The following is a 27,306-nucleotide window of genomic DNA, read 5'->3' as shown; positions in this document are numbered from 1 at the left end:
CTCTCCCCCTCCCCCCTCCCCCTCCCTCTCTCTCTCTCCCTCTGGCGGCACTACTCTGGGGCACTCTGGGGCCCTCGGCCCCCCCTTACTTGTATTCCAGTTAACTCATCAGTGACTGGACACTCACCGGGTGCACAGAATGGATCTATGTCAAGGCCAGATTTGTGCTCCCCTCACCCTGGCGCCTCCCTGGGCACTGAGTGCAGATAGCCACTGTAGAGCGCAAAGCCTCTGGCCACAGGAAGACAGTCTGGATGCAAACCTGAACTTGACGGCTAATGCAGGATTCTGGACAAACTGTCAAACCTGAGTCTTAGAGCTTCCTCATCTGAAAACTAAGGCTGACATCTCACAAGGCTATGGTGCGGCCTATGTAAAAGGAAAGATTGGGAGCACTTTGTAAACCATAAAAGGCAACCCAGATATTAGCTAACGGTAGAATGACAGGTCTTTAATAAATGCGGTTAAATAAACAAAGATGCTAAAAACGAAGACTCCGCTCTACGCTCTCTTTCTGACCCAGTGAACCTCTGGGAAAGAGGAAGGCAGGCTCTGGGGAAGGCATCTTGGGGCTCAGAGCACAGAGAGAAGCAAACAGCCCCGCCGTCCCCCCAGTGGGGGAAGGCTGGGCTGCGGAGGGAGGTGGGCGCCAGCGTCCCGAGCACCCGAGCACCCGAGCACCGGAGCGCGCCAGGCTCAGTGGGCAGCGAGCGGCGAGGCTCCACGTTCATTACAGACGAACCGGGAGACACGCCAGACCCGTGAACGTGTGAATACTAACCAACGGCGTACGTGCCCCTTCCAGCTCCAGCGGCAGAGACTGTCGATGCCACAGCCCAGGGCAGCCGGGGAGCTGGCAGCATGCCCTCCGCAGCCCTGCCTCCTCCCCAGACTTCGAGAGTTTTTACAGCTGCTGAGCATGTCCTCCCGGAAGGCTCACAGACCCAAATCACCTTCACCTAATGTGCTACTGTTCTGTCTGCCCCCTGCCGGAACCCCCCCCAAAGCCCTCCTGCTGCCCACGCCTCACGGAGAGTCACTCCCCGAGGAGCCGGCATCCTCGACAAGACCTCTCTGTGCTGCTCTCTCCCTTACTCCCCCTGCAGGTCCTGAGGCCAGGCCTTGGCCCTGGGCCTCCCAGACAGCCGCGGCGGGGGCCCAGAACCCCAGCTGCTAAACCCCTTCTCCACTCTGCTTCTAGAACTCTTCTAAAACACACACCGGACCTGACACCCTCCAATCTGCCATCTTCTCAATGGCCTTCCTCAATCCGCCTTCCTGGCCTCAGCTACAACCCAGCTGGGCCCACTTGCCAGAGTCCATCTTACCCCCATGCAAGCTGTTCCTTTCACAGGGTCTGCCCTTCCCGCCCGGGCGGCTTCCTGAAGTTCCCCCAACCCAGGTGATTACCCCCACCCCCCACTCCCCTCACGATTCACTGCGATCCTGAACAGGTTTTGGCAAAGGTCGGTCCTGCCTTTGTGTATTTCCATGCCTTTCCCCACATCAGGCTAAGGGTGGGCCCCAGTTCTCACTCATCTCTGTGTCCCCAGTGCCTGACAAATGCTGGCTACACAAAAGCCTCTTGGTAAGTGCTTTTCGGACTGCTATTCATAGGGAAAGAATGTATTGCTCTTAATGAATTAGAAATCCGAACGAGTGCATGAACCAATGACCTAACACAGGGCTCCTTACCTTCACACTCTGATGCAGGAAAGAGAGGAGAGTACAAGGCTTTTTCCCACCAGGTCTGCTTTTCTTGACTCCTATTCATTCCTTGAACATCAGTGTTCAATACGGGAAACTGTTTAGGTTAAACAAATAACAGAAAAAGTTTACAAACTGTCAGGATAAAGGAGAAAATTGAAACATTATTAACTAGGAACTACAAATCCAGAATTTTTTAAATTGATGACTTTTGTTTTTAATACTGTTCTAGACGAGGTGAATTTATTAATTTTTTTTTAGATACTATTTTTAAGTAATCTCTACACCCAATGTGGGGCTCAAACTCACGACCCTGAGATCAAGAGTCACACGCTCCACTGACTGAGCCAGCCAGACATCGCAACAAGGTGAATTTAAAAAGCTAAAGTGTTGGGGCGCCTGGGTGGCTCAGGTCTCGATCCTGGAGTCCCAGGACTGAGCTCCACATGGGGATCCCTGCTCGTCGGGAAGTCTGGCTTATCCCTCTGCCCCTACCCCGCTCTCGTGCTCTCTCTCACTCTCTCAAATAAATATCATTTTTTTTTTTATTTGACAGAGAGAGACACAGCGAGAGAGGGAACAGAATTAGTGGGAGTAGGAGAGGGAAAGACAGGCTTCCCGCTGAGCAGAGAGCCCGATGCGGGGCTCGATCCCAGCACCCTGGGATCATGACCTGAGCCGAAGGCAGACGCTTAACGACTGAGCCACCCAGGCACCCCTCAAATAAATATCTTAAAAAAAAAAAAAAAAAAAGCCAAAGTGTTCATAACATATAAAGGAAGCTTTTAAGAAGGACTTATATTGGAAGTGGAGTGAAGATCTTTTTAAAAAACACAATAAAACCCTTACAAGGCAAAATATCCCCAATGAATATCCCCAGGCAAGGCAAATTTCTAGATCTGGGAAGTGCAGAAAAATGACGGGGTGGCCCTAAGTCTCCACTGGTGTGAGACACTCCAGGGAAGAGAGAGGACCCTCTTCACCTTTACACACTCGGGCAGGAGGGAGTCAAAGACGACAGTATGGGACGAAGGAAACTGTGTAGGCAGAGTTACCAACCTACGTGTCTTTTTAACTCAACTATGTGCTTTGCTGAGAACCAGAGGACGTTGGGACTCAATCCAAATAAGGCCTGTGGACACTGCATGTGCCTACTGCTTCAGAAGACATTTCACCGTGTGTTCAAGCTTAAAGCCTGAGCAGTCTTGGCAACCAACGACCTTCAATCCTTTGATGGGACTTTGTTCTTCTCTTACGTGTAAATTGTCCTATGGGTCAAAGACTTTTTGATTCAATAATGTGTTTTTTATTATTTAACTAATGGAAAACACCTCCAACCTTCATTTTTCACTTAACATAATTTTGTAAAAAGAAATACTCTCAAATTAGACACTGAAGGAAAACGGTACTGGGTACCCAGAGTGGCCAGTTCACCTTCACTGCGCTCTCCCCCAGCTTACTCCAAGGACAGTAGTCAGCACCCCGCTGACTTCATGCAAACGAAGCCACAACAGCCAAGGTCTACAGCTAGTTCAAGGCAATTAACTGCATCTGGCACATAATTCCCAGAACCCCTAGATCTTTCCAGAAAGGCCTTGCCTGCTCTGCAAGGCGCACCTACTCTGTGGGATGACAACTTAGTGCTGTGTGGGAGGAGCAAGAAGGCTCCCTGGACAGAGCAGCTGCCCCCATCCCCAAGGCACCACTGAAGGCAGAGGATTCGGAGGCGGCACGTGTCTACCTGCAAAAGAAAACGTCCCAGGCTGTTGGGGGCAATCAGTGTTTATTCCTGCGACCCTGTCCTGAGACCATCACGGGTAAGAAAGGGAGGGAGAGAGAACTCATCTCGGAGGGTGGGAAAGGGCCGGGAGAGCAGGCTGGAGGCGTCAGCACGAACAGAGAGCAGGCTAGACGAGACTGGAGCAGAGAGGCAGGAAGCTCCTTACGAGCAGCACCCATGTCTTATTTACCCGTGCGCCTCCGGGCACAGGGCCTACACAAAGCGGGATGCTCAATGTCTGCTGGCCTGAAGAAAAGGCTCCACCCGGACGAGCGCAGGTCCAGGATTATCTGGCCCACCATCCTCCACCTCCCCCGCCCCCACCTCGGGCTGAAAACACTGTTAAAGTCACGCCAGTTTCTGCTATAGTTTTAGGAATTTTTCTGCTTCCTGCCCTTGAAAGTCAATTCCAAAGGCAGAGACTTCTCTGTCCTGTTCTTTGCTACACTGAATACACACTCAATGAACCTGCATTATCTTAGGACATCATTCCAGTCCACTGTCTCCAGCCTCTAGGTTGCACAGCAAAGATGACCATGCTTGGCTTAAATAACCTCTGCTGGATGCACGGATTCAACTTCTGGCCGAGGGAGAACGGAGGGAAGGAAACCTGATGAGGACACGGCCGTGGGCAGGCCGGGCACCTGTCACTGTGCCACTCTCCCTCTCCGACAGCTGCTCGGCTCGCTTTCTCACCTGCAAGCCTGTCTTCAGATGGCACCTTTGCCGGGAAGCCTGCCCCGAGCCTTGCTTCTTGCGGCAAGGCCTCCAAGGACCCCGTTGTGCTCCAGCCCTGAGCCAGCTCTTGGCCCCCTCCACGGCACTTGGTACACCAGCATACCGCATACCGACTAATGGATCGCATGCGCTGCTGCATGTGACCGGCCAGGGCGGGGCTCTGTGCCTGTCGCCGGCACCCACACCGGCACCGACAGTAGGGCTCCCCAAAAATACTCGACAAATGAATGAACCCGCGAAAAAACAGAGAAGACATAAATTTAAGCCGGAAAGCCTGGCCAGAAATGTTTTCAGCAAAAGATGGGATACTCAGTCTTTAGACATCGGAAGCTGGGTAGAGGCACCTCTCCGAACTCTTACTAAGTACTCCCGGGTTTGGGAAGACTAAGGTCAATGGTGTTCCTCTTTGAGTTCTACTCTCGGAAGAGCACGGAAAAAGGGCCCTCAGCCACAGTCAGCTCCCACCCATCTGGGTCACAAGAGGAAAAGCAAGCCCATGTAGATGAAGGGCTGCCGAGGGCCACTGAGACCAGCAAGAGACCCTGCGTGGCAAAGCAGCGGAAAGAACTCAGGCTCCATCCCTGACGCTGGGCTCAGGGGCAGGGACTCCACCGCTCTGGGCCTACATGGCCTTCATAGTCAGGGGGAGGGGACAGAAATCCATTGCAGAAGGTCACTGTGGGCATTCAGTGGGATAACGGTGACAGCAGAGTGGGCACAGCGCCTGGCACGGGGGGGCCAGGTACCACACTCCAAGGATGGCCCCCCCACCCCCTCTACTCATCAGAGCCTTCTGATGCCACCGCACACCCTCTGCGGTTAAAACGGCCTCCTCTCTGGGACGGGACCGCCAACTCCTGAAGACAGGCCAAGCCTTCTGCTGCTCTTCGGTGCTCCAGAGCACAGGACACCGGGTTGGCACTAAGTCAATGACAAGGAGCACACTTACGCCGCAAACTTACCCCCAAATGGAACCCGAGGCACTCTTTGCTGCTCCTCACCTCCCATTTTATATTTCACAAGCCACAAACTAACTGCCGGCAGGTGCCTCTTCGCCTTTGCTGATGCTGTTCCCTCTGCCTCGAGCGCCCCGCCTCCTCTCCCTTCTGCCCCGGGATGCTCAGGTGCGTGCAACAAGCCTCCCTCAACTCTCACTGTTGGGACAGCTTCCTCTGGGCTCCTGAGGCATTCTGTGCTCACCTCCACCACGCCACCTCCCCTGTTCCCTATGATTACATTTGCCCAGATGCCCTAAAACATAAGGAACTGGCTAGGTAAATCCTAATACATCCGTCCATACAATGGAAGAGGATGCAGGAAACCAAAAGGGAAGGGTGATTATAATAAAGTGCCATTTCTGTGAAAAGAGAAAAAAGAAGAGGAAACGTATGTGAACATGCCTTTGCTTCTACATGCACAAATACCCTTGAAAGATGGGCCAGGACGCAAGCTCGCAGCTGCCGCTGGGGAGAGCCTGTTCACTGTCTGTACACACCCTCTTGTAACTTCTGAATTTGAGCCATGTGAATAAATGACCTATTTCAATTAAAGTAAATTGTCTACTTCCAAGGTGGTCTTTGTAACTAGACTGACTGCTTCCAGTGCAAAGACGGTGACCTGTTCACACAGGACACCTACCTTAGTGATGGGCATGTAACGGGTATTCAGAAAATGTTTGCTGAACTGACTGAACTAAGCTTTTGAAAAGAATCCATGCTCCTGGACACCAATTCCATTAAAATTCCTACATTTTAAGTGTTTTCTTTTCAAGTAAACTCTACGCCCAACATGGGGCTTGTGAACTCACCACCCTGAAATCAAGAGTCGATGCTCTGCCAACTGAACCCTCCAGGTGCCCCTAGAATTCCTACATTTTAGTCCATTTGCTCTGGACCAGGTGGCCTTTCAACAGTGACCTTTACAACAGGGCTCCCAGAGTGTCCTCTCTCAGGAAAAGGGAGAAGACGACCCTTGTAGGAGGCTCCCCTAGACTGCCCAGGCAGTGTGAGAGTGGAAAGGCATACACTCTCGTCCCAGCCTGGTCCCCACACTGTCCCTTCAGGTCACTCAACCTTTCCGAACCTCAGATCCATCTAGGGCGTGAGCGCCACCCTGACTCTACACCGTGGCACCGGCGCCCAGAGGCCGGAGCTGAAAGGAGCAGCCACGCTGACCCCAGCAGACAACCCCACAATGTCCCTCAGGACTTTACTAGCGACTGAGACCTTCCAAGACAACCCAGAATTCTGATAACACATAAATCCATCAACATACTAGAAAGCGAAGGAATATGGCAGTGGTATGATGTAGAATCTCGCTTCTTCCCTCTTTTTCTTTCTTCCCAATCTGGAACCAGGTGAAATACAAAGTACATAAAGGAATATTCAAGGATAAAAAGTGGGGCAATAAACAAACAGGTAAAGGCTAACAACATTATTGTTTTTCATTCTTGGCAGCTCCGTTTCAGTGTTTCGGTGAGACCCAATGCATGCCCCGTTAAGGGTCTCTGGGCAGGCTACTCAGAGCAGTGACCCTCGAGTCGTCTGTGGGGCTTCCTCCCACCACACGCACTCAGGTCGCCCCAGGCACTGGCCCCACAAGCGAGGAAGGCACAGTCTGTTTCCATTAGGAGCGGATAATCTAACGAGAGAAAGTACATAATGACTCATAAACGTGGAAACTGCAACAGGAAAAGAGGCATCATGCATGAAGAGAGAAGGGAGGCATTAGTTCTGGGGATGCAGGTGGGGATGGGAGAGAGGGGAGAGAGGAGGAATTAGGACAAGGATCAGAAGCGGGGGGCGGTCTGAAGATAGCCTTGCTACCTGGGTAGGATTTAGCGGTAGCAGAGGTGGGGGGAACGTGCACCGGGCCAGGGGGTGGGGAAGTGGGGGACATTCAGCTGCTCTCCGGCCACAGGCGGCATGACTTCCGAGCACCTCCAACTGCCTTTTTACTAAGCTGCTCCTGGACACAGGTCAGGCACTGCTGATCAAGTAACAGCTGAGAAATGGGCAGATTGCTGTGCTTTTGGTTATGACCTTCAGTGATATTTCTTGCACACTCAATTTAACCTCAAACCACTTCTTAGAAATAGTCAAAAGGGTACAATGACTCCCATTCACAAAACTACCACTATTAGCCTCATTTTAATGTGTGAGTCACATAGCTTTAGGAATAGGCACTTGGTATAAGATGAGGTCCATCCATGTAGGCTCTGTAACAGCTCTTTTGTTGCATTAGGATTGTGGGTTTTTACACGTACCACCATCTGCTTTAGAGAACTCTATACAGGATGTAATTTATTTTACATGAAAAACCTAAGTTCTAAACTGATCAGCGTTTCGGAGACCATGAGATGGGCTTGCTACCTCAAGAGACCCTCTGTTTCTGCTTCCGAAGAGCACGCAGGGCCTTCCGAGGAGTAAACAGCCACTTTGTGATCCATCAGCTTCGAAGGCTGGAATGCCAGTGTATTCGGTTTGCAGCACGGTACGTGCGTATTAAGACAAAATCTTCTACCTTATGATATAAAAATGTCTTTTCTCTGCAGAAAAGGTCCACGGTCTACTTCCAATTTATAAATATCAAACCCGTTTTAAGCCCTTATGTAAAATCATAACCATGTAAGTTTTCAGACACTGAAGCTAATTTCCCAATTAATTTCACCCTACCCTTTCATTGCCTGATTCGGCTGCTCTTGCATTCAAGTCCAATCAACAACTTCAATCAAGCACCAACACACACAGACAACCACCTACCTCTTCCAGCTGTCCCGAAGAAACTGGATTATCTTCATAAGCAGGGAACTGACAACCTGCTTTGCAACTGCAAAAATTATTAATTTCTTCCTCACATTGTGCCATTATTTTACAATTTGCTTCTGAGCTTTCTAAAGCAATTTCCAGAGATTCATTCATGCTACATTCCAAACACTGATTCTGCTTCCCCACTGGCAGAATCCCAGCTGATTCCTCCTGAGAATCCAGTGATGTCTGAGCACTCTTTTCCATGCCAGATTTTTTTAACCTGGGAAGGAATTTTCCAGACTCAAGCTCCGATTTTCCATAGTAATGGCCTTCTTTCTCGGCATCTTCTTCCAGTGGCTGGAGATCGGCCTGTGGGTCTTCAAATGCATCAACTTGAGAAGGAATGGGAATATTTGCTTCATCTTTCTCAGATTCAAATTCCGACTCACTTCCTCCTCCTGGGGACAGCTCGGACGCAGAAATTGGGCGGAAGTGAGTCCTAGGAGAGATGCGAATAGCCCGGTATTGCGTTCTGTCGACGCCACAGATCCTGGGGTGAGAAACTTCGCTGTCTGAATCAGAGCAGAGGATTGATTTCGGTTTAAAACTAGGGCTGAAAGAGGCAATCCCTTCGGGTTCAAACGAACACTCTACGTGAAGAACTTGTGAGAACGGATTACTTAAGTCAAAGGAAGAGAAGGAATATTCAAGCCCAGGATCTTCAACCTGAAAGTTACCACAAGCTCCTAGGAAGTCTTCATGGAAGATAAAAGAAAATCCCTTATTTAATCCATTCTCCCCACTCCTCGGCTGATCATTCTGTTCGAAGGACATGAAGGGCTTCCATAACTGCCGGTGACCGGGAGCGAAACTGTTGCCTGGGGTCATGAAGACGTCGGTACCAGCTATGGTCACGACGTCGGAAGCCGCACACTGTAGGAGACTTCCCTTGCTGTGGCTGGGCGGCACGACTGCCCACTCCCCGTCGCTGCTGAAGGTTTTGAGCTCTCCGTACACTCCTCCGAGGATGAACGTGTTCTCTTTATCCTGGGCCACACCCCAAGGTTTCGAGGGTGTGGTATAGTCGCCGCCGTCCACCTTGGAGAGCGCCCCGGAAACGCAAGCTCTCTTCTCCACGCTCTCCTTGTGCCCCTCCCACAGGCGGTACTCGGACCGCTGCACGGCCTTGTGGGGCGCCCGCAGGCCCTCGGCCTCCGCCTCCAGGCAGCGGCAGCAGTCACTGGCATCCGCCGGGAACAGTTCCTCGTCGATTCTCTCCACGTCTGCCGTCTTTGTCCAAATGTCCTTAATAACCCCTGAGCTGTAGCCGCCTCCACGTGGACCGCTTTCGCCACACCCTCGAGCAGTTTCCAAGGTTTTGTGTTCCGGCTTTTGTTCGAGCTGAATACCACAGACAGATTCTAGTTTCGATTTTTTTTTGAAAACTAAGGTAGGAATTTCTCCTAACGTTCTACTGTTTTGCTGGCAAGTTTCATCTTGCAAAAAATCTAGAAGTTCTTCATCTACATAATTTGACGAGACTCTAGGAACTACATAATTAATATCTTCTGCATTAAACTGCGTGGACTCTTCAAACTGAACATTTAATGTCTCGTTGTCTGAACGTGTTTCTTCTGAATGGGACCATGGGCTACAAGTTCTGGTTGAAAGATTAGAACAGTGTTCATTTTCTTCAAAGGCACTATTTTTGGTCCATATTAGCAATCTAGACTGGGTTTTCCCAAGCATATTAGCACTAGAATCTGTATTTTCATTTCCCAAGTTGAGAGTTTCAAACGAAAATGGTAGAACAGAATTACTGCATTGCACTTCAAACACTGAAAAACACGAGTTTATGCCAGATCCTTCATTAACATCTGTAAAGAGCTCCTGATTGCCAGCAAGCAAATGCGGATTGAGCGCTGTGCCGTCCAAGATCGGAGAGAGTCGAATTGGAGAATCTCCCCCAAAACTCTCTCCGTCGGCATCGCCCGAGCTGGATGAACAGCACTCCCAAAACTGAGCCAGATTGCCCAAGTCTTGCAGGAAGAAGCCCTCGGCACCCACAGAGGTGGAATCTGTCCATATTGCACGTTCCCCTTGCAACTCCATTCCATCTAACACTATGCAACATTCTGCCTCAAAATCTGTTTTCTCTTTGCTTTTTTGTCGAATCATATTCAAAATCCGACTTTCTCCTTGCATTGTTTCTGAGGCACCAGGATCCAACATGGATTGATCAATATCCACTTCATAGAAGTGCGTTAATTCTGATAGATGAATATCATCCAGATACTTGTTGTCCTCTGGGAGAGAACAGAATGAGGTCCCAGTGAGGTCAATATCCTCATTGATAACCGCAGGCATTTCTACAAAATGACCATCAATGAAAGTACCTGCTGCGAGGTATGTTTTATGAATATTATTGTTGCTGAGACAAAGACCGTGCACGGACTCTGACAGCTCTTCCACCGCCTCTGACGTCAGATTGCTCGTGTCCTGTCGGTTTCGGTATGTGGTCTCTAGTTTACTTTTTCTGCTCAAAGGAACGAAATACTCAGCAATTGGTTCAGTGTACCACAGTGGTTCCTCTTTATACTCTCTGTCGTTTCTGCTCTCCAGGGACAGGTCTCTTCCCTCGGCGCTCCCGGTGTCCCTTCTCCCTGGGTCCTTCAAGGGCCTCTTCCCACGCCGGCACAGCGGCTTGAAGGAGCCCCCGCTGCTCCCCCCCGCGGGCATGCCCCGCTCAGCCCTGTCGCCGGGCTTCAGCGAGAGCCTGCTGGGCCCGTTCCGCCCCTTCTTGTTTCGAATCTCTCGTGTCTTGTGTCTGACTTTCACACACTTCACGGATGCTTTTAATTCTCCCTGATGACCACTTGAACTTGAGCCTGCTTCACTCGAGCCGGAAGACCATGAGCGAGGGCGAATCTTTCCTTCAGGTTTATGTCGGATCTGCTTTTTGTACAAAGCAGGCTTCTCTTCCATTGTGCCATTACTGAATTTGTTCTCCTTCTCGCTTTTACTTTTGCTCTGGGTTTTCGCGTGTACAGAGGTGGGTGCTTCGTTGCTTCTTTCCTTGATGACTTCGCCTTCGCTGTTGCAGTCCTTGGGGGAGGATGTGTCTGTGCTAGCTGGTGGGGCTGTGGATGATGAAGAAGAGCTAGAGTAAGAACAGACTTTAGACTTGTTCCACACAGTCATGATTTCTTGCAGGCAAACTGGTTTCTCAGACAGTGGTGGAAATGCTTCATAGTACCTGAAAAACAGAGGACAGAGTTCAAAAGCAGGCACTCAGATGTACGAGATACAGCAAAACAACATTCCCTCCCAGGTGGAGTGACGGGGTATTTCCCTTTAATGGTCAACATTTACGTCATCCACAAACTAAAACTTAAAAAAAAAAAAAAAAAGAACAATACAGTGAAATATGCTTTACGTTTAGTCCCATGTATCAAGCACCTTTATGTTCAGCACTGAGGTCAGCACTGACTTAGAAATATTTAGAAAATAGGGAAGAGGACAGTTTTTATCTTTAAAGTTGTCATTTTAATTAAGAACATCATCGCGAGAAGAAATATCTGAATTTGGATCTCAGCTCCGGTCACTTACTATGCATGTGACTTTCAGCTCATTATCTGATGTCTCGGTCCACACTCTCAGCTGCAAACTGGTGAGGAAAGGACTTACCTCCCGAGGCCATTGGGAGCAGGGGAAACAGAGGGAGCTGAAAGCCGGAGAGCATGAGCTCTGAAGCCGCGCTTCCGGACTGTGAGCCCTGACTCCGCCCTGACCAGCTGTGTGACCTCAGGCCCGTGACAGGACCTCTTCATGGCCTGCGAGACGCGGGGAATATAATTAGCCACCTCACAGAGCTGGGAGGAGTAAAGGAATTAATGTGCAAGTGGAGCCAGGACATTACGTGGTTGTCCTCACCACGTGTTCTCAGGAGAAATGCCGGGCATCCGCAGGCGCTCGGAAACAGGAGGGATTATGCAGGGTGCCCGAGGGGTCAAAGAGAGGATGCTGGTGCAGCCGAGGACCATGAGAACAAGAGGACCACAGCAGAGCCTGGACGCTCCGGAAACGGAGTTTAGGGACGACAGCCTGTGAGGCACGGGCGCCTGCGTGCGGACACAAGACCCGAGGAGACCAGCGACTACGGGAAATGCAGGATAGGAGAAGCCGGGGAGGCTGCCTTTACAGGGCTTGAAAACAAGAAGAAGTTGTTTCCAATCTGCCAAGAAGCTGGTGGCCATCACAGATTTCAGAGCAAGACAGACTGCCAAAGCAAGAATCTGGAGTCGGGTTGCCTACCGAGGGGACTGTCGTTCTGGAGGCAACAGTCAAGGTCACACACGAAGTGATAAAAAAGGCCATGTTTTCAAAGGGCCTATACTTGATTCTCCTTTTCACCCTCTACCAGAGCTTTCTACAGAAATACATGGTGAGCCTCAAATATAATTTTTAATGTCCTAGGAGTCACATTAAAAGTGTAAGGGAAAAAAGGTGAAACTGAATTTAATAATGTATTTTACTTAAACAAATACATCCACAACATTATCATTTCACCATGTAATTGATATTTAAAAATATTAATGCAGTATTTTACATTCTTTTTTATACCAAGTCTTCGAAATCTGGTGAGAATTTTACATTTACAGCACATCTCAATTTGAAGAAGCCACATACCAAGGGCTAAATAGCCACACGTGGCTCAGGGAGCCCACACTGGACGGCACAGGTCTACACCAGCCAATATGAGCTATTTTCACCTTAAGTTCGAGAAGTTCCAAAGATTCAAATAAAATGTATAATAAGGAAGTTCTGCTTATAGTGTAGCTGATTTTACTAACCATTTACAAAGAAAGATCCAGGAGCATCTTCAGGAAACAAGCTTGGCAAGGTCAATGACTTGCCCACATTTCTTTGTAATCAGCGGGAGAAAACTTGGTCTCCTTGTATGTAAAACAAGGATGAGCATATTTTCTCACAGCTGTCTCCAAGGACTGGTGTGATAGCATGCGAATGGACTATATATAATAACCTTGCTTGCTCCATTCATTCATTTCACAAACACTGATTCAATATGTAGGATAAGGATAGGACCCTCTTATTCACGTCTGAATTCTGTGTCAAGCACATAGTAAGTGCTCAACGAGTGTTTACTGAATTATAAAATATGAAATTAAATACAAGACAACAAACAAAAACTGTAAACCACATAGCAGTTATTAGTCTGATTTTAACAAATGCACACTTTATTACTGAATACAATCTTACATACATTTCCACTTGATCCTTTGCTGTAGGGGATAATTCTGCCTCTGGAGAGGGAGACCCCTCTAACTTTTTGTGAATCTTCTCTTCTGTTATGAAACAAAAATTCAGAAAGATAGGTCTTATATCTAGTTAATAAATGCTCCTGTTTATTAAAGTTTTTCAAGTAACTTTAATCAGAACTTATAAAGGCTTTACGGCTTTAAAAGAACTCTAGACCCATCTGTCTTTTTAATAAAAATCTCTTTTCTTGGGGCGCTGGGTGGCTCAGTCGTTAAGCGTCTGCCTTCGGTTCGGGTCATGATCCCAGGGTCCTGGGATCGAGTCCCACACCGGGCTCCCTGCTCAGCGGGAAGCCTGCTTCTCCCTCTCCCACTCCCCCTGCTTGTGTTCCCTCTCTCGCTGTGTCTCTCTCTGTCAAATAAATCAATAAAATCTTGAAGAAAAAAAAAAAAAACCAACTCTTTTCTTCACGGTCCCAGAGGGAATTCTCTGGCTTAACCACACTAAGGGTGGGCTGGGAGGGGAGAAGTGTTCACCTCATCACTGACCGAGCACTCTAGAGGCACCTGATTAGAAGACTGAAATCCTCTATTAATTTCACCAGAAGGAGAGAACATCTGTTGAGATCCTCACAAAATTCTGCACCCATGGACTCTGTACTGACTCATCCTGACTGATACTAATCTGTAAAGAAAACCCATTATAGGGACGCCTGGATGGCTCAGTCGTTAAGCTTCTGACTTCGGCTCAGGTCATGGTTCCAGGGTCCTGGGATCGAGCCCCACATCGGGCTCCCTGCTCCGCGGGAAGCCTGCTTCTCCCTCTCCCACTCCCCCTGCTTGTGTTCCCTCTCTCTCTCTCTGTCAAATAAATAAATAAATAAAATCTTTTAAAAAAAGAAAGAAAGAAAACCCATTACAATCAGCTCTGTTACAACATCTAGGTGAGCAAGGGCTGTGTGTCAACTAAAACAGAAGCGAAGGGCTGAACTCTCAGCTTAGCTCCCGGGACTGCCTTCGGTTACAAACAAACAAACTCTTCAAGAAGGCTCAAGGCTTGGCGGGGAGCAAAAATGGCCATGGAGAAGACAAGGAAACCAAAACCCTTGACCTTAATACGTAGCTTTCACCAAGGGCTTGCAGAAAAGTTGCCACAAGAAGCTGTGAGGCTTCATGAGTCAAAATGACTTTAACGAGCCCCAAAACCGCCTTTCCAAAAAAACCTGACAGCCAAGGCAGAAGTTCCTTTTGGGCCTGAAATAGAGTCGAAACCTTTGGAGGCCTTGATGTCTACAGGCAGATACCAACAGGGGGGGCAAGGATGGGAAAGTGAAAATATTGCTCCTGATCCCTGTACTTCGATGTGAAGAGGACACCAAACATACCCGCCACCCCCCGCCACCCCCAATGAGGGCACCTGTGAATTAAGTTGCTCCTTTGAGAGCAGGGATTATCTACGAGTGACTGCTGAGGGTGACCAAGAAGCCACTGCAGCTCAAGGCGCAGCATGCTGCTGGATGGCGACACACTGGACACAGAGACTTGCTTCTTGTTGTCTGTCTCTGGCCGATTCTAGCATCTCCTGAGTCAAATCCCTTGGTGCCCGAAGCCCACTGTGTGCAGACGGGTTCTGGAGGCTGTGCACTCACCTTGCTTACTCTGAAGGTCTTTGAGTCTGGAGCAGAGCTCCTCCACTAAGGTCTCGATACCAGAGCTCTGTGTGAGAACAAAAATACCCGTTAGTTTACTACCAGGCCCTTGTACACTCTTAGTTTAATATAAAGGTTTTACCAATCTTCCCTGTTCCAAATGAAATACGTTAGCAATATTTAAACCACACAAGAGCTGAAACACTCCAGGTTTGCCAATCAGACCTAGCAGACGTATTTTACGAATCCAGTACAGTCAGGGGCACTTACTGATAAAATGTGAGAACATTAACGTGCCTCCCAGGACGGCCTGTCCTCCCAGGGGTGTAGCATCTGCTTGCGGTGCGGCCGACACACGTATGTGCCCGTCATACGGCTACAAGTCAGTCACCATCCAAAACAATATTCGATATCTACATGAGCAAGGTCTTTTATCAGACTCAATACACGGGGCGGGAGAAATCACACAAATCTCATGCAGCTCCTCTAGGAGCTCACAGTCTAGAGAAAAGAAGGCCAATGTTTTCTTATGGGAAGTGAACACTGATGACGGCAAAAGAGAGCGCAGTGCACGGCCCCCACGGCCGAGAGCGGGCACAGAAGCTCGGTTTTCTCTGACTAGTCACGAGCAGGGCATTAGGCTCCACTGGGGGGGGGTGGGGGGCGGCTAAGGACAGTGCACACAGGAGCCTGGAATAGGGAGGCTAACCAGAAGAGCCAAAGGTTGGGGCGCCTGGGTGGCTCAGATGGTTAAGCGTCTGCCTTCGGCTCAGGTCATGATCCCAGGGTCCTGGGATCGAGTCCCGCATTGGGCTCCCTGCTAGGCGGGGAGCCTGCTTCTCTCCCTCTGCCTCTGCCTCTCTCTCTCTCTCTGACTTTCATGAATAAATAAATAAAAAAATTAAAAAAAAAAAAAAGAGCCAAAGATAAAGAAAGAGGAATACTGCAAACTGGCACAAACAAATCAGCTTTCACTGTGTAGACTTTTCAACTTTAACAATTTTCTCTTTCTCAAGGAAGAAAGAAAAACCCTTCACAGGGTATGAGAAGAACAAATGTATTTCTGAGAACCTTTATTCAGTGGTCAAAAGTCCTGTTTAAATTGGAAGTGAGTCTCTCTTAGGTGGGCCCGACCCGGACAGGTGCACATGACTCTGCTCAACCCGCTGCCCTCATGGGTTCTTGAGGGGCTAAAAATAGAACTTTTCCCCATTCACTGAACTCAAAATGACTCAGCACAAGTATTATAGATATCCTAAAAGAAGACACCACACAGCTCCAGTTTGAACAGCAAGAAACAGAGCACAGAGAAAATGGTTAACTGTAGACAGGGACAGTTACACTCTACCTACGGCAGACCACAGCATTTAGTGGGGAGACAGGCCAGAGGGCGACAGGGAAATGGGCCATGAAAGAGCCGTCCTTCCCTTAAAACCACTCAGAAAAGCCGCAGCAAATGTTAGTCCCAAACCCTGCTCAGCCGCCACAGTCCCATCAGAAAGCCTCCGCTTACCATAATGTTCAAGGTGTGCACGATGTGGCTGTTTTATTGCATTTCCTCCAGACCATGAACCTAACACCAGTGTCAGCTGACAAGCCGCTTGCTGCATGCTGCTCTGTACAGCAAGCCCATGTCCCTGTGTTTCTAAACCTAGTGCCAGGCTCCAGTGCTGAAGACCGAGCCTCTAGGGATCGCCTGTTCAAGTCCGTTCGGGACCCTCTAGCGGCCGGCCGTTTCAATCTACACAGAACAAGCATGAGAACCAAGGGACGAGATATTATGTTTCATGCTTTGTCTCGGAAATTGCGTCCACACATCTGTCAAGTTGAGTTGCTCTGTGCAGTAATGCAGCTTAGAAGTATATGTATTTGCTCTCATATATAAATGGCAACAAAACAGGGAGCTTGCTCCTTAACTCTGTACGTAAAGGCAAGCTCTCCCCACCAGGCTTCTGTCTTCCTTCCCTGACTCCTGCAGCATCCTACTTACATTACACATAATCATTAGACTGCGGGGTTGCAACTGTAAACTGAGACACAAAATGGGGTACCCAAAGCAGCACTGTACCCGCTCATCTCCCAGCAGGCATTCTACAATGTTAATTTGTTGCTGTTAAAGAGAAATCCCATTTACTTTCCCAATTATGATATAAACTATTAGGTATTTTAGTATTTCCATAGTATATCATATCCCGAGGGCATTCAAGAACACTGGGAGCCTACCGTATCTTAAGAAATAAAGTAAATTAGAGGCGTCTGGGTGACTCAGTCAGTTAAGCATCTGACTCTTGGTTTCAGCTCGGGTCAAGATCTCAGTCGTGAGATCAAGCCCCGTGTCTGCTTGTCCCTCTCCCTCTCCCTCTGCTCCTGTCTCCCTCATAAATAAATAAATAACATCTCAAAAAAAAAAGGAATGAACTAACAGTGACAACTGTAAGGGAGAACACACTACAGGTGAAAATACTACCACTCACTGAACTCATGAACTGTTTTTCCGAACGGTATCACCCACAGTCATGGCCCAGCATCAAATGAACGTGTGAAAATGCCCCCCACCCCCCGGAACAGTAAGAGCACGCTAAAAGTCAAGCAACCGTCCTCCAAATCCAGAAACTGGGGAAGCACACATGGGGACTGGCCAGTTTCTGAATGCATGAGCATCCACTGGTTTAGCACTCACTTGGTCAACGGACGGTCACGAGCACCCTGGGCCACGCGTGACCCCCCGGAGAGACAGGGCCCTGTCCTGCTGGTCAGAGGGAATGGCCGAGTGGAATGTATTTGGCCCTGGGGTCCCACCGGGCTGGGTCTGAATTCCCACCTTGCACATACGCACTGAGCAGCAGGTGAGTGAACTTGATCCGGGACGCTGACAACACTACACTTTCCCCTCGAGATTCGCGAGGGCAAACTAGGATGATGGATGTGTGAAGCGCCATCAGAGTGCCTGTCACATCAGTCACCTAAACACTGGTGCCATTTCTAGATTTTGTGTATGTTTTCCATTTTCCAGAATCTCATTAATGGATTCACTGATTCTAAAATGCCTTTAAATTTTGCTCTGCTTTGAGTTGGAAACTGGAGGAGTAAGAAAGGTAATTAACCTGACACAGATCAGCCCAAGTCCCCCGGATTCTGCCCGGACTCCGAGGCCCCGGCACGGCCACACTCCCTCGCCGGAGGCTGAGAGAGGTGCCGAGGACACAGACGTGCCCATGGAGCCCGAGCCTCCGTCAGATGCGGTAGCTACTCCCTCACTGCTCCTGGAGAATTCGGTCATGTGCTCCCTTTCCACAGTATGTTCAGTCCTTCTCCAGCCTCTCCACAGTACCCATCCTTGTCATCATGAGGGAAACAAAGGCCATTGCACTCAGTCCCCCATCCTCTCTCCTCTCCACATTCAAAGGTTTCTGTCGCTATTCTATCCATCTCAAAGGTTCATCTTCTATGGAGAGATCACGTGAACTGGACATTCCCTAACTGCTGGGCACTCCCACCCCAACCCTGTGGTCACTAACCAACAGGACACTCGGGTGTTCCATTCACAGGGAGCAACAGGGGAGTCAAAAAGACGTGGGTTTGAACGTCATGCCAGGGCTCACCACGCAACCCTACCTAAATCATTCACAGATCACCCCTGTCTTTCCACAGCCAGGAAATGGTGACACCAGGGATGATGCGTCTCCTGTGGGTGGCTACTGCACTTCCTACACCAGCCCCCCAACTTCTCTCCTGCCCACTGCTTCTGCAGTGCTCCTGTTCTACTTCCTGGGGAGTCCCTCCACTCTCCTTTCCAACTCTTCTGCTGAGCTTTTTCATCTCTGCTATGTGTTCAGAACTGAAGACATCACTTTGTCCCCTGAATGTCTCTTCTTCACAGCGGCCCCGACCTTTGGCACCATGGCAGCTGGACGGAAGAAAGGGTCGGGGAGGATTCATTCACCAATCTGTTGACTTAATAGTCTGCAATTTCCAGTAAGGCATCTCACACCATCTCGGGTGCCTGGTATCCTGCCTGGTTCCATCGCTCCAGAAAGTATGTGTCAGGACGGGGAAAGCCTAGCACTTCGGGGCTCCCGATGAGCCATGTCTCCTGGCACTCAGCCCAGCGCAGGCCCCGCCCACGGTGGCACACCAGCGAGTGTGATGCCTGTGCTCTCGGGATGCTACCTCCTGGGCTCCACCTGCCTGCACAGAGCCCTATACTAGCCACGTGGAGGTCACAGCTAGTGATCCCCACAGAGACAAAGACAAGTGAGGAGAGCAATCTTGCATCTTCCAGGCCCAGCTGCCATCTGATTGCAAGCGTATAAAACCCCACACAAGACCATCAACAGAACCTCCCAGCCGAGTCCTAGCTGACCCACACAACTGTGAGCAAGTAAAAAGGACTGTTGGTGTAAGTCATTAAGTTTTGGGGTACTTAACCAAGGTACACACTTCCAAATACTCCTACCCTGCACATGGACGGAGCTCTTTTACTATTTTTCAGATCTCAGAGTTTTGTTTGTATTTATTTATTTTTTTAGAGAGACAGTGAGAGAGTGCACTCACACGAGCTGCGGGGGGAGGAGCAGAGGGAGCGGGAGAATCTTAAAGAGGCTCCACACCCAGAGCATACCCAATGCAGGGCTCAATCTCACAATCCTGAGATCATGACCTGAGCTGAAATCAAGAGGCGGACACTTAACTGACTGAGCCACCCAGGCGCCCCTCAGACTTGAATTTCTAAAGCACAGTTGGAAGATTAGTGGGAGGAAATCCAGCTAAATACCAAGGAACGATGACCAGGGCCGATAAACTATAAAGGATCACTTCCATTTTAAAACACTTTTTAAAATTTAGAACTAAGTTAACATTAAGCCAATAAACAAAAGAGCACCAAGTGACACAACTGAAGAATCTATACCAGGGTTCATAAGCTCCTGCCTTCAGTGGCCATGGAAGTAGCAGAAATATGTAATGTGGCCAACTATAACGCAATAGAAAGTGGGGGAGGGAGCACGCACTATGCAGACAGAGTAAACATCTCGGGCCTATAGCCATTCAAAATATATGTATATATTTAAAAACCCAAACAAAAAGCTGTTTCTGCCAAGGCACCTGCATGAAGGTCGTGATTCCCATCACTGACCACAGGAAGATCTATGAAAATCTACCCACTGGCTGCCTCCAGCTCTTATTTACAGCTGCTCTCTAGAATATGGTAGAGAGGAGGGGAGACGTATCCATTGGATAAATATTATCAAATGCCTACCACATGCCAGGGAAGACAAGATCCACTTCTTCTTAGAATGATGGACAAGGGCGCCTGGGTGGCTCAGTTGGTTAAGCGACAGCCTTCGGCTCAGGTCATGATCCTGGAGTCCCTGGATCGAGTCCCGCATCGGGCTCCCTGCTCGGCAGGGAGCCTGCTTCTGCCTCTGACCCTCCCCCCTCTCATGTGCTCTCTCTCTCTCATTCTCTCTGTCTCAAATAAATAAATAAAATCTTTAAAAAAAAAAAGAAAAAGAATGATGGACAAAAAACCAGTTATTTATCGTAAGAAGTAGAGGATGTCAGCATCTGTTACAAGTAACGATCAAATAAAGTGAGGAATGAAGCCTTAGAAAAAGATAACTCTGCTTTGCCTTGTCTGTAGCAGGGGGTGCAAAACGCCCCCTCGTGCACGCAGTCCGATTTATGGCCCACGCCACAACCCCCAACAGGCCACTTGCTTGCCCTCCCGCCCCCTTGGCCACAGATTTCAGCAGTTCCCATTTCTTTCCTTTTCTCATATCCGCACTTCTCGACATTTGACATTCAAGAATTTCTTGTAAAAACCACAATTTTGGGGCGCCTGGGTGGCTCAGTCGTTAAGCGTCTGCCTTTGGCTCAGGTCATGATCCCGGGGTCCTGGGATGGAGCCCCGCATCGGGCTCCCTGCTCAGCGGGGAGCCTGCCTCTCCCACTCCCACTCCCCCTCTGCTTGTGTTCCCTCTCACTGTGTCTCTCTCTGTCAAATAAATAAAATCTTTAAAACACACACACACACACACACACACACACAATTTCCCACTTTTTCTAAAGAGAGATCAAAAGATCTGGCCCCATCAGGCCTCACCGCTCTCTACTGTCGTACATATCCAGCCTCCTACCTGGCCCTGGAGACAGGAGATCTCCGGGTCTCGGTGAGCTACAGAAACAAGCCAATGGTCTATTATTCCACATCCTCCCTGAACCACGCAGCCCCACCAGCCCTCACACACCCAACCATCCTTTCTGAGTCTCCATGTGGCCCTCTTCCCAGCAAGCTCACGTTCAAAGCTCTATTCATACCTCCACCCACAGATTAGTGTTTTTTCCCTAATTTCCTTTCCTCAGAAATGAAAACTGCATATTTTTTTTTTAAGGATTTGTCTGAGGGGTGCTTGGGTGGCTCAGTCCGTTAAGCATCTGCCTTCGGCTCAGGTCATGATCTCGGGGTCCTGGGATTGAGCCCCACATCGGGCTCCCTGCTCAGCAGGGAGACTGCTTCTCCCTCTCCCTCTGCCCCTCTCCCTGCTTGTGTGCTATCTCTCTGTTTGACAAATAAATAAATAAAATCTTAAAAAAAAAAAAAGATTTGAGAGAGAAAGAGAGCATGAGCAGGGGGGAACAGCAGAGGGAGAGGATCCTAAGCAGACTCTGTGCTGAGCACAGAGCCCGACACGGGGCTTGATGTCCCATCCCTGAGATCATGACCTAAGTTGAAATCTAAGAGTCAGATGCTCAACCGACTGAGCCCCTCAAACCAGGCATCCCTGAAAACTGCATTCTTGCAGTTGCTCAGACCAAAAATTGTAGCTATCCTCTCCAACTCCTCCCTTTTCTCCACCCCAAATTGAGTCCCGTCAAAACGTATTTAGAATCGCACTAGTTTTCACTGTCCTCTACCTTCCAGACCACCACCTTCTCAGAGTCTGCCCGTGCCCTGTCCTGTCCCGTCCTGCCTCAGTGCAGCGGTCCACGGGGTCCTATCAGCTTTGAAGTCAGGTTACACTAGTCTCTGCTCCAGGCCCTCCAACACTTCACTGCTTCCCAGAGGAAAAGCCAAAATCCTCCCAAAGGCCTACAGGTGTCCTTGAATGCCTCCCACCATCAATACTGAGATACGGCCGAGGCTTCCTCGCCAGGGCTGGCTGGGACAGCGCAGCCACCGTGAGTCTCCTCAGCTTTAGCGACCACTGACCGGCTTCTCAGGGCTCTGGCCTACAGAGGGAGCACAGCCTCACCTCTTGCAATGTTCAGAATCTAATTTTAAGTGCTCCATAAATGTTACTTATCATTGTTTTGATGCTATTTATCCAGAATGAGTTAAGTTCAAAAGTCAGTGTGCAAAGACACAATTAATATATATTGTCAAAATTAACTTCAACAACAGACTGCCATGGAACAGTTTTTGTATATGCAACCCTGTACAGCATATAAACAACACATGCGCAAATACGAAGATGCACGACGGGCTTTCACTGGTGGGCTTCGGTCAATATGGGAATATGAGCGACTGCAACAAGCCCCTAAGGTACCCGGGGCATCGATCCCTCCGTGAGGCTCCGTGGCAGCCTCAGGCCGAGCGACTGCCCAGGCCGAGCAGCAGCACTACTTCCAGAACCTCACCCAGTCATCGCTGCGAGCCCGACTTACTCCCCGAACAGGGCCTGCTGCGGTTCCTCATCTTCCACTGATACCCAAACCGGGCGACGAAATACTAGCTTTGACGCAGCTTTCAGGAGCTCCATTAAAATAACCAGAAACAGAACTCGTTGTTAAAATGAAAACAAAAACAACACAAAAAGCTCCGACTCCGGGGACTGAGAAAACAGAACCACGAAAACTTGGGGATTCCAAAAACAAGAGCCGGCAAACTCCAACATTGTTTTATGGTTTTTAAAATGGGGCAAGAGGTCTGGATGTAACTGACAGCAGGCACATGGTCTGTCCACTGACGACAAAGAGAGACAGCTCAGGAGAGCATCCCTTGATGCCACCAGCCATCTGGGGGGCATGAGGGGCACCGTCCCCTTTACAAGCCCTGGTACAACTGCAACCAAAGCAGATGCAACCGTGCTAGACAAAATGAGCGCCGGGAGAAGTGCAGGTCACGTGCTGGTGCAGATGAAGGGAATCGGCAACGGCAGCTTCAGCAGGACCTCACCCGGACTTCACCAAGGCAAAGCCCACGAAGGTCATGACCTCCTGGGGGAATCAATACCAACTGCCCGAAGTCTTTGCAGGTGCTGCTAAACTTTATTCAATGTCTAAAATTAAATTGGACATAACGGAGTTTCCTACTGTTTTGGTGACGTCCCTTAGACAAAATATTGGGCTGAGCAGGTCAAACGGATGTGCTGCAATGTGGGGGTACAACTTGCTGCAGGGAGAGAGTGGGAGGAGACACAGTGTCACCTCACAAGTATGTAAAAGTGGAGTCAGGGAAGTCGGCCTGAAACCACGACGCAGTGAAGAGCCTGATGCTATGGATGCTTTTAAAGAAACAACTAACACTGTACCTTGTAATAGTACAACACACGCACACATATGAAAGTCATGAGAAAAGAATTCGTGGGTAACGTGTAACATCACCCCTAGCCACCTACCTGATATGACGACAGCCACATTTATGTTACTGTCTTGTGGTTGTATCATTGACATTTTAATCAGGTTGTAAGCTCGTTTGAGACTTTTGATTCTGGCCAGTTGGTAGTGACTGGGTGGGAAAGCAAAGCACGGCACCATGTATGTTACCATCCTCAATATTTAGGAAATGAACATCATACGCATACACGAACACTCACTGTGGCCAAAACAGAAAACAAACCTTTTGCATTCTAATTTCCTATGTAGGACCTCTTCGTACCTTTATTTTCACTGAAGCTGCCAGACAGATTCTAGAAAGAAAAGCTTGGGGACATACAGCCTACAGTTTATGAACATCCACAGTGATTCCTTTCTACCGTCACAGGCCATAAGGAAAGAGGGATTTTTTTTAAGTTCTTTCCACTGACTCCCCAAAACCCAGAGAGCTGGCTTAAGGAGTCTGTATGTCGGGGCGCCTGGGTGGCTCAGTCGTTGGGCGTCTGCCTTCGGCTCAGGTCATCGTTCCAGGGTGCTGGGATTGAGCCCCGCATCGGGCTCCCTGCTCGGCAGGAAGCCTGCTTCTCCCTCTCCCACTCCCCCTGCTTGTGTTCCCTCTCTCGCTGTGTCTCTGTCAAATAAATAAATAAAATCTTAAAAAAAAAAAAAAAAGAGTGTGTGTGTTGATGCAGACATAGCAGCAGCGCTCTGAAGAGGCTTGAGAACTTCCTACTTCCTCTTCCTTCATTCTGCAGGCACGTCCCCAGCTCCCGGTACATGCCTCGCAAATTCACTTACTCAGCTCATTTTCATTTGGTAAGATTAAAAGCCATCATTGTTAGGAAAAAGCAATGCAACAATTTTTTATGAAATGAGAAGAACAAATCAAACAAGAAGACTTCACTGGGCTTGAAAACAAAAATCCCCCCTTTGATTTTCCAGCAAAGGAATGCATTTTTTCCAAAGCAACAATGGAAAGAACCACTCTCCTTTGCCTGCACTGTTCCTACTTGACACCAAGTCCTTTCTAGCACACATCACGCTCAGCTAGGAGGAACCAGACATGAATGCCACAAGGCAGGGGGGAGCAGGGTCTTGTGTTAGGCTAGGAGAAGGTGCGGGTACTCCTCACTTCCGCGGTTCATGTTGGGCGCCCTGGTTTTCCACTCGGCTTTCCTTCACCACGAGTCGAAGGCAAGAGGCATTTCTCAGCAACTTTGGTCCAAAGAAATAAGATCCTCTCCCAGACTGAAACTCCTGACTCACATTTTCCTCCCAAGCATGACTCAGCAGCTTCTTTGGATTTTACTCAAAGAATTTACCTGAACTAACCTCTCCTTTAAAAAACCATCCGCCATTTTCAACTCCAACTTACTTTCCCTTCAGTGTCAGGTAGAAAATACCTTTTGGGAAACTACCCAACATCACCCCCTTCTCTCTCAGTACTGCCCCTGCTCCAGGAGTGGACCCCCAAGCAACTCTGCCCCCTCCTTGCAGCTCACCCATTTGGGGGGTCGGGGGACTTCTGCCCAAGCCCAGCCAATGACATTTCTCCCTAGCTGAACAGTGGATACTAGCCTTCAGCAGTGGTGCTGGGATGGGGCTGGCAGGGTGGTTTTCTCACTGTGTGTGCTAAAGGAGAGAAAGCCAGACTTCAGAGAGAGGCAGAATGACCCAGAAGCAGAGAGAGAAGCAAATGAGAGATTGCGGATCATTGAGTAAATGACTTTAGCTGCCAATTATTTCGTTCCCGGTTGAGGCAGCTCCTCAGGCTGTGCATTTCCAGGCCTGGTTTCAGGGAGATAACCCTACGCCCTTCATGTATATGCCCGCCTTTTCTTTTTCTTTTCTTTTTTTTTTTTTTAAAGATTTTATTTATTTATTTGACACAGAGAGACACAGCGAGAGAGGGAACACAAGCAGGGGGACTGGGAGAGGGAGAAGCAGGTTTCCCGCTGAGCAGGGAGCCCAATGTGGGGCTCGATCCCAGGACCCTGGGATCCTGACCTGAGCCGAAGGCAGACGCCTAACGACTGAGCCACCCAGGCGCCCCTATGCCCGCCTTTTCTTAAACTAGGTTCCTGATGTTCCCACTTGTTGTGATGAAACAGTTCCGAAGTCAGCCACATGAGCGGTTAACTTGCAAATCCCTCTCCCACAGTTGAGGAGGCAGCAGTTTCGTGCAATCAAGAGAGGAACCCGGTGGGAGAGGACAGGAAGGGTCGGGATGCCAAGGGGAGACTCCTGAACATCCGAGTGCACAACTGCATTCAAGAGACAGTCGGCGCCTCCCCTGAGATGGCACTCGCGGGCTGTCAGGCACCAGACCAGCACACAGGGAGCTCACGGTCTCGGTCCTCAAGGAGCACGTCATGAAGGGAAGACAGAAATGAGCCAGTGCAACTGAGGATGTGAGGCCCGCATGAGCAGGACAAGACGGTGCCAGGGGCTGGGTCTCTGAGAACGTGCTGGCAGGGGGAGAACACACAGCTGGGACTTCCTGCACAAGCCTCAGGAGGTGTGTGCGCTAGGCGGTGGCCACAAGAAGACACCTTACAAACTACCCAATGTAGCAAAGCCGGTCACCCCAACATCAGCCATTAGAGAACTCCTACGATTGTTTTAGTCATCTTCTAATACTCATAAAATATTTGTCATGTCCCTTAGCATCCTGAAAGAACAAAATGGTTTTAGAATATAATCACCCACTTAGGGGCGCCTGGGTGGTTCAGATGGTTAAGCGCCTGACTTCGGCTCAGGTCATGATCCCAGCGTCCTGGGATCAAGTCCTGCGTCAGGCTCTCTGTTTGGTGGGGAGCCTGCTTCTCCTTCTCCCTGTGCCTGCCTCTCTGCCTACTTGTGCTCTCTCTCTGTCAAATAAATAAATAAAATCTTAAAAAAAAAAAAAAGAATATAATCACCCATTTAAATTACGAAGGTTCTAGAGGACAGAATCCTTTCAATTCAACTCTGCTTCATAAAAGGCACTTAAACCACACCATCTCAAATAACTGGTAAAAGCAAAATAAAATAATTTTCAAAGTAGTGGGATCTCAGAGAGTACATCTTATAGTGAGTTAGTAAGAACTGCACAGTATCGGGACGCCTGGGTGGCTCAACTGGCTAAGCGTCTACCTTCGGCTCAGGTCATGATCCCGGGGTCTTAGTATTGAGCCTGCATCAGTCTCCCTGCTCAGCGGGGAGTCTGCTCCTCCCTCTCCCACCCCCCCCTCCCTGCTTGTGCTCTCTCTCATTGGGTAGTTTGTAAGATGTCTGTCAAATAAATAAATAAAATTTTTAAAGAAAAAAGAATTGTATAGTAGTAATTTAAATGGGTGATTATATTCTAAAACCATTTTGTTTTTCAGGGTGCTAAAGGACATGACAAATATTTTATATGAAGTATTAGAAGATTAATATAATAAAATAACCTTATATGGGGTGCCTGGCTGGCTCAGTCAGTAGAGCATGCGACTCTTGATCTCAGGGTCATGAGTTCAAGCCCCAAGGGTGTAGTGCTTACTTAAAAAAAAAAAAAATCTTGGGGTGCCTGGGTGGCTCAGTCGTTAAGCATCTGCCTTTCGCTCAGGTCATGATCCCAGGGTCCTGGGATCGAGCCCTACATCGGGCTCTCTGCTTGGTGGGAAGCCTGCCTCTCCCTCTCCCACTCCCCCTGCTTGTGTTCCCTCTCTCGCTGTGTCTCTCTCTGTCAAATAAATAAAATCTTAAAAAAAAAAATCTTGTAATATTTTCTAAAAACAAATAAGTATGAATCATAAGCAAATGTAGTGTCCTTAAAATACTAAACC

At 49.0% G+C, this 27,306-nt stretch overlaps 1 protein-coding gene across 11 annotated transcripts in view; it reads right to left on the bottom strand.

Annotated features, from left to right (window-relative positions):
* KIAA0232 (KIAA0232 ortholog) overlaps window positions 1-27,306 on the bottom strand; it is an 87,746-nt gene that overhangs the window by 7,321 nt on the left and 53,119 nt on the right. For 8 of the 11 annotated variants that reach the window (XM_081812670.1, XM_081812666.1, XM_081812668.1 and 5 more), the window contains 5 exons: window positions 14,903-14,969; window positions 13,259-13,340; window positions 7,987-11,230; window positions 6,500-6,571; window positions 1,696-1,804 (listed from right to left, as the gene is read on the bottom strand). In XM_081812670.1, the coding sequence (XP_081668796.1) occupies window positions 1,696-1,804; window positions 6,500-6,571; window positions 7,987-11,230; window positions 13,259-13,340; window positions 14,903-14,969 (3,574 nt within the window). Of the gene's footprint in view, window positions 1-1,695; window positions 1,805-6,499; window positions 6,572-7,986; window positions 11,231-13,258; window positions 13,341-14,902; window positions 14,970-16,415; window positions 17,003-27,306 lie in introns of those variants that run through there. The other 3 variants (XM_081812671.1, XM_081812669.1, XM_081812672.1) reach the window with 2 other exon arrangements.

This window comes from Leptonychotes weddellii, chromosome 2 (assembly GCF_054177405.1).
Source record: "Leptonychotes weddellii isolate Sample4059 chromosome 2, ASM5417740v2, whole genome shotgun sequence".
Taxonomy (NCBI): domain Eukaryota; kingdom Metazoa; phylum Chordata; class Mammalia; order Carnivora; family Phocidae; genus Leptonychotes; species Leptonychotes weddellii.
The sequence above is the reverse complement of the archived record's forward strand: the minus strand, read 5'-3'. Positions and strand labels throughout refer to the sequence as shown.